At 31.9% G+C, this 7,118-nt stretch overlaps 1 protein-coding gene across 1 annotated transcript in view; it reads left to right on the top strand.

Annotated features, from left to right (window-relative positions):
- The window catches only part of LOC106683072 (LIM/homeobox protein Lhx9), a 25,531-nt gene extending 20,878 nt beyond the window's left edge, over nucleotides 1–4,653 (top strand). Inside the window, exons 3-4 of the mRNA XM_067045571.1 lie at nucleotides 2,463–2,764; nucleotides 4,529–4,653. Coding sequence (XP_066901672.1) covers nucleotides 2,463–2,764; nucleotides 4,529–4,653 — 427 coding nt within the window. The remainder of the gene's footprint in view (nucleotides 1–2,462; nucleotides 2,765–4,528) is intronic.
- The last annotated feature ends 2,465 nt before the right edge of the window (nucleotides 4,654–7,118 follow it).

The following is a 7,118-nucleotide window of genomic DNA, read 5'->3' as shown; positions in this document are numbered from 1 at the left end:
GGAAGATAGGGTCCAGAGTAATATTAAAAATTCGCTGATGGTGGAGTAGTTAGTTATTACAGATTAAATAATTTTTTGCTTCTTGTACAAGTTACATAACTCCCATTGGGGACCGTTGCGCCAAGACCTGACATGGACCTTTCTGTTGGGCAACAGCTTAGGATCAGTATAGATAGCGACGTAAGTCACGGCTGCTATGAATAGTTAATACTTTGAAACGAGATCAGCTAGTACAAGTACAAATTGCTGATAGCGTCATGTTTGCACAGCCGTTAGTCAACAGATTAGCGCAAACACAGCCACCAGTAGCCGTCCACAATAATTCACCCTTAGTAGTGACAACCTGCATGGACACCCTCTGTTTGCTTTCATGTTAGAATGATCTACGCTCATATCTGTTATAAACTCTTAATGTCATTTTTTCCTGGTATTTGGTTGAATATACTCTTTTGGTTGCGAGTCTTAATCATCGGACTTATCAAAACGCTCCAAGACATTGACCGATGATTATAAATTAATGAAATATTTAGTGTGCAAATGATTTTATAATTTATCAAACTACTTTAAAGGAAAATAAATAAGATCCTGGGCTAAGTGACAGGCGGAAGACCACACACTTTTTTAAATAACTTTGATAAAGAAGTCAACAGAGTTAAAATTTGTTAAATAAAATTAGATTTGGTTGAGGAAATTTTCAAAATTACTGTATATAAATGTTAATTACCACTTTAAATTGTATATCGGGTCTTAGTGTATGTGCACATATTGTGAATGTGCTGGTAATTTTTTTTTTTTTTTTAATATTTATTTATTGCAATTTACAACTGTACATAATAATACATTTAGTAAACCTGATCTAAGTTAAATTGGAGTGTTACAGGCGTGTAGAGAAACTACCTATTGGTAGCACTCTAATGACATTTTACATTAGCTGGTCTCGTGGCCATCTTCTTATCAGGAGCCTCGGAGGATTGTCATGAATGGAAGAAGATGCAAGATTAGAAACAAGGGGGTTTGAGTGGTTAGAGAGTTTATAATGGAAGGAGTGATATCTAGTTCGCTGGTAAATAATTCATCTTTTTGATATTTGATGAAACAATAACTAAAATCCTCATGTTCACATTATTCATATCATTTGTGCTCACAAAATGTGATATCAAAAATCTTGGCGGATCATAAAATCCTTTCATACCTATGGAAATTCCTGATCTTTCGATTTATGCTAGTATAAATTGGTAACATGTTAGATAACCACTATGGATTTGAGAAAAGAAAAGATTCAGGAAAATAGAAAAAAATAGGAAACAACATATTGGTTGGGTGTTCCTTATTTGTAAACCAAAATTATTTTGGAAATATATAAAGAAATGTGTAGATTAATTCTGTCTTAAAACATTACTATGAAATCACGCCCCATGAAACCCAGCACATAAAACATACATCTGCAAACAACTTAAAAACCAATTGTATTAGTGTATAAGGCCACTCAACACAGTTGAAGTTCACAACCTTGTCGATAAAGTGTTTCTCTCTTTAGTTCCGAATTTCTTTTTTCCTAAAACTCTTACCAATTAGTTAATAAATTTAATTAAGTAAAGAATTAGATTTTAATCGTTCGCTTACTGTCCCTATATGGTGAATCCAAGCGAAATGTTATGTGTTAATAAAATTGAAAATAATTATATTCGCCAACGAATGAGTGCTATAAATAAAATCGTTTTATGATTCACAAAGCTTTAAGGTGTACGATATAATACTTAACCTAACTGATAAATTAAGGTACACAATCGAAATAGAAGTTAATGCTATTTAGTTTGGTATCACGCTTCCGTTAGGAAGCCAGATGTTATAGGCCACAAAAAAAAATCTATAACTTTAATCAATTAATTAATTAGTACGAGTTTTAGGACATACAGAAATGTGTGTCCTGAGCCAAATTGTACTAAAAAATATTTTAAATTAGTTAGAGATTTACGGTTCATGTTCATTAGGCTCCACTACTATAAACTGAAGGTAGTGAGTAATTAAAACATTCTGATTGAATTTTATTTTATTGATAATTTCTTTTTGTTTCCATTTAACCTGTATTAGATCACTGAAGAGTGGAGGTATTAAAAAGTGAAATAGGGAGAATAAATAAAATTAATGAATAGTGTTTAATAAATAAAATTAATGAATAAAATTGTTAGACAAAAAAAAATTTGAAATATATGAACTCATGTATTATAAATCATTATTGTTTGAAAGAGGAAAAAAAATGTTTTTTTATCATTGTTAATATATGCTAGTGAATATATGTTCAGTCATGAATTGGTGGGTATGTTATATTTGTATGCTGTGTGTTATACCTACCAAATGTATTTGGGCAACCTTGCCAACAAAGTATTTCTCTCACTTCTGTCTCCCTCCTTAAAATCAATAGCTGAGACATTTATCAATAATATATAGTTTTCCTGTTACAGACTGTTTAGCTGCCGGAGGTGCTCCAGATGTGGCATGGGCATTTCATCATCAGAACTGGTGATGCGTGCAAGAGACGAGGTGTTTCACCTTCACTGCTTCTCCTGTACGACTTGTGGAGTCCTGCTAACGAAGGGTGACACCTTCGGGATGCGGGGTGGAGCCCTCTTCTGCCGGCCACATTACGACCCTGAGGAACCTCCTCTGTCGCCCGCTTGGGGGCCAAGAGGCCGACCTCGCAAGAGGAAGTTGTCCAGCCCGGAGCCTCAAGAGCATCCTCTCGCCCTCACACACCCTTCTGTAGGTCAGTCCTTTCTTTTACGTAGTTAAATAAACTCAATTTATCACGTAATGTTAACATGTTATGTCCCAAAAAAATAATTAACGTAAAAATCATTTCATAATCTCACTTTCACACAAAAACGTTGAAGTGATATTGAATACGTTAGCATCATTAGCAATACAAACAGTGTTGTTTCCGTCATGAAAAACACGACCCTAGTACAGTCACAGGAGGGTGAATGAATGTTCATCAGCCAAATATTCACCAGGCAGTACTTATAATATTCAAGATTTTGCAAGGTAATTAAATTATTAAGAAGAATCTCCAGTTTGATGAGTTCTTCCACATGTTTAATGAGAGGTAAAATAATATTATTCTTGCCCCAATATAATTGCTGCTACAGATTGAAATTGCTTAGTGATACTTGTATCAAGCACAATATTTTCAATACTATGTTTGCTCCATCTTAAAATATTGTACGCAAACTCAATAGGAGGTTGTGCCTACTCTTGAATCATTCATTTATGTGACACATCTCCAAAAAAGTAAACTTTTGGTAAATTTGAAAAATCTGTCCTACCTAAAACATTATAGTATTTTATTCATAATTTTTGTATTTTACTAAATTCATTTAGAATTCTGCTAGTTATTTAAAGAGGAGGAAAAATGTGTTATTTTTCTGAAACTGTTTAAACAAATTGGAAGGAGTATTATTATGAGGAAAATGGATTTATTAAATAAAATATTTGTTTACTTGTAACGTTAATGTTAACACAGTGTCACAACACTTCAAAGCAACTACGAGTATAATCATTTTTCAATCAATTCATACATTTTGTGGAGAAACATACAAAACATCTTAATATATCTTCAGGAATATAGTATTTTAGTTTTTTTGCGATAAGTGGCGATTTTTATGTTTTGTTTTTTTTAGTATACGTTTTTATAGGGAGCACAGACTTTAGGCAGTTCTGGAAAGCCAGCACATTTGTTTTTATCAGTCAAAGCTGAGTTTACTAAAATCTTAGGAAGTCCACCAAAGAATTTTTTTTTTTTTAAATTCACTCACATCTTAATTAAAATATATTTGTTTATGCTTAATTTTTGATTGTTTATCTTTAAATGATCCTCAAACGAATTTCAGCCAACAAAACATTCTCTTATTGAATTAATGTCACTATAAGCATTGCTTCGATGTATTGTTTCACTGTGAAAATCCTTTCAGTTTTCACTATTAATTTTTAATTCATTTCATTTTCACTATATGGTCCATTAACTGAAAGATATATAAGAAACATCAAGAGATGTTTTGTTTCTCAAAAGACTGAACATTCTACTAAAAATCTGGTGTTTTACGGGGAATAAATAAAGGCTTTTTCTAAGAATTTTACCAAGAATTTTAAAAGCCAATCTTGGATAGTTTGGAAGATTTGGGAATGACGATGAGAGGAGGGTGAAGTACGCATTCAACTGAAGGCCAGGCGCACATTCAGTTTTGATTAGCTGGTGGTATTTAGTTGACTGTATATAATGAAAATAATTATTAAATGAAACATGATTAACTGAAACTAAATTCTATTGTCGAAGTTACAGATTGTGTAAGGGATGGCCGAAATAAAAGATTTATTGTTAGATAGTATTAATTAATTTGGAATAACTGGGCTATGGAAAACTGTAGATGTTGATGATGATAGATGTTAACTATATTGAATTAGGTGGACTTACTCCATTCTCCAGTTACTCCCTCCTCATTTCTTGATTTTTCTCTCTCATTTTGAACTAAAGATGATAGTGCAGAAAAAGGAGAACTGCTTTTAGCAAGAAATAGATGGGTCTCTGATACCCAGGCTGCTTCTCTTCCAAGCGCTGGAGAAGGTGCTTTTGTTGTTGGCCACATGAAGCCCTGGTAGTACCTACACTATGGGAGCCCCCAATCAAATTTAGACTTTCGGTTACCTTCGGTTACACGAAACAAGGAGATAATAATGAAGGATGATAAAAGAAATTTGTTATAAGGCACAAAACTGCTAAAATTAAAGGACAATTAGTAGCCTGTCATCTTCTACTTAAAAAATTATCCTTTCATCATCATTGTCCGGAATACCGGACAGCTTTACAGTACTCAGATCATTAATGTATGGGATAATCCCGAATGGGTGTAAACCCTAACTAACAAGTAAACCTGGATGGAAAACTCAGTTTTGGAAACAATTGGAAATGAGATGTTTCTCAAATGACTGATTCACTTATTCATGGATATTTGAACATATATAATAAATAAGTATTTTCTATTATTGGAAGGTATAACGGTATACAAAGAGAATCAGACTTTCATGTTATCCAACTAACAAGCAGCTGATTTCTCCTTGAGCTCTTAAGGGAGGGCTTCTGATTACATTAAGGTTTTTAAACTGCCACCGGTGTGTGTTCCAGGGATGCGGATCACGAGCAACAACGAATACATGAATTTATTATATTAACCGTTTTCCTTCTTTGGTATGACTTTCTCACCGGGTTGCCTTTTTCCTTTTAGCCTTTTCGGGTTTTTTATTCGTGCTTTTTTTTTCCTTTAATCTGCTAGTATATTCTGGAAAAGTTAAGTAGGTTAAAGAGATAGTGAAGTCCCGTTTTAGAAAAGACCCCTGCTGAATAATGAGACGTAATGTGTGTTTTTTTCTCCCTTATTGGGAAAAACAGATCTGACATATGCGTACTCGTAAACAGGTTTTTCGAGAATCTGAAGAACTTCACCTCTTTATTACATAACCACAACATGTTTTGTAGATACCTTTTTAAGGTAGAGGAGGTACGGTAGACGTTCCAGAATATACTTTTTTTCACGTACATATCTAGGTTTTGAAGCAGATAATTTTCAGAGTTAGTGATTCTATCTTTGTAGCTTCCATTACAAAATACCTATAAGTTTACTTTAATATGGTGAGGAACTCAAAGGGTTTCAGGAAAATTCATCCTTGTCGATTTTAAAAGAGTAAATGAATTGTGAGAAAATTTCAGTTGACTATAACAAGAGAATTTCACAGCTGACTATCAACTCTATGGTCTTATTAAAATTAACTATCCAATGCAAAGGGTTGAGCTTGAACATAACTGTTTCGTTTGATCAGCCTGACCAAACAATAATTTATTTATTTGTTCCCTATATCTGTGAAATTATTCTTGATAAAATAAATCTAAAATTTATTCGTTATTTTTATAAATTATTATTAATGAAATAATTATGGTTATTTTATTAAAATAAAATACTAAGTTGAAATATTTAAAATAAAAAGTAGAAATTTCTTTCATGTCAAATTTGAGGAAAAATATATAAAAACAGAATGTATAAGACAAATAAAATTCAATATGCAATAACAAGACATTCAAATACTTATAAATAAATACAAAATCGAACCAACAATTGTATCAAATGTTTTAGAAACGATCAATTATATAAGAACCTCTTCCTTAAAATTAAAAATATCGGACAAGAAATATAACGTAAAATAAAACATAAAAGTTATTTAGCATTATGACTTATCACTGAGACACGCCACTCCCTATTATAAAATTCAAAGAACGCCCACTACAACAAAAATACAACTCAAAAACTCCTTAAAATGTAGGCCACTACAGAAGAAGGAAACAGTGCAGGACCAGAATATACATCCATGCTAAAAACCATAAATGAAATTCAGAAATAGGGGTTATGAAAAAAAAAAAAGTTATTTATTATAGTTTTTACATAATTGGCTCCCTTTCTATGTATGACCGCTTGCATATCTTTACCCATATTTTCATCATTTCGTACGGACACATCTCTATGATTTGAATTGTTCAATATAGATCTTCATCTGCCGCCATATTTCTCTAATTAACTCTTAAGAAAGTGCAAAAAGGTATTGTAGGTCTATTATCAGTTCAAAAAGTACGAAAGCAAATAAGCACTTGTTTATTACATAATGAGCAATTGAACGTTAAAGAGCTCTTTAACGACTCAAAGTTACCGTATATTAAAAAAATGTGCTAATGTTTTTTTTCTTATGCTTAGTAGCTTTTGAGATATAGAGCAATTAATAAAAAATTTATGAAAATTTCAGTTTGTCTGCAATAAATTGATCTGTACCGTATTTTTCAAGGTACTCTAACTTTTTTATAACTCAGGTAAATATTGAACCATTTTCTAACGGAAAATAACGCACAATTATCCTTTTCTTTTTTACATAAGTTATTTTATGTCAAAGTCATTTGTTGGAAAATAAATACATATATTAATATAAATATAACGTATTAATATTTATGTATATACAGCTTAATTTCGATCCTACTAATTTATACAATTGCTTATTAAAGTGTAAAGCCTTTTCGAACACTTGCC

The sequence above is a fragment of the Halyomorpha halys genome, unplaced genomic scaffold (genome assembly GCF_000696795.3).
Source record: "Halyomorpha halys isolate HHAL.00 unplaced genomic scaffold, Hhal_1.1 Scaffold462.1, whole genome shotgun sequence".
Lineage (NCBI taxonomy): Eukaryota > Metazoa > Arthropoda > Insecta > Hemiptera > Pentatomidae > Halyomorpha > Halyomorpha halys.
The sequence above is the reverse complement of the archived record's forward strand: the minus strand, read 5'-3'. Positions and strand labels throughout refer to the sequence as shown.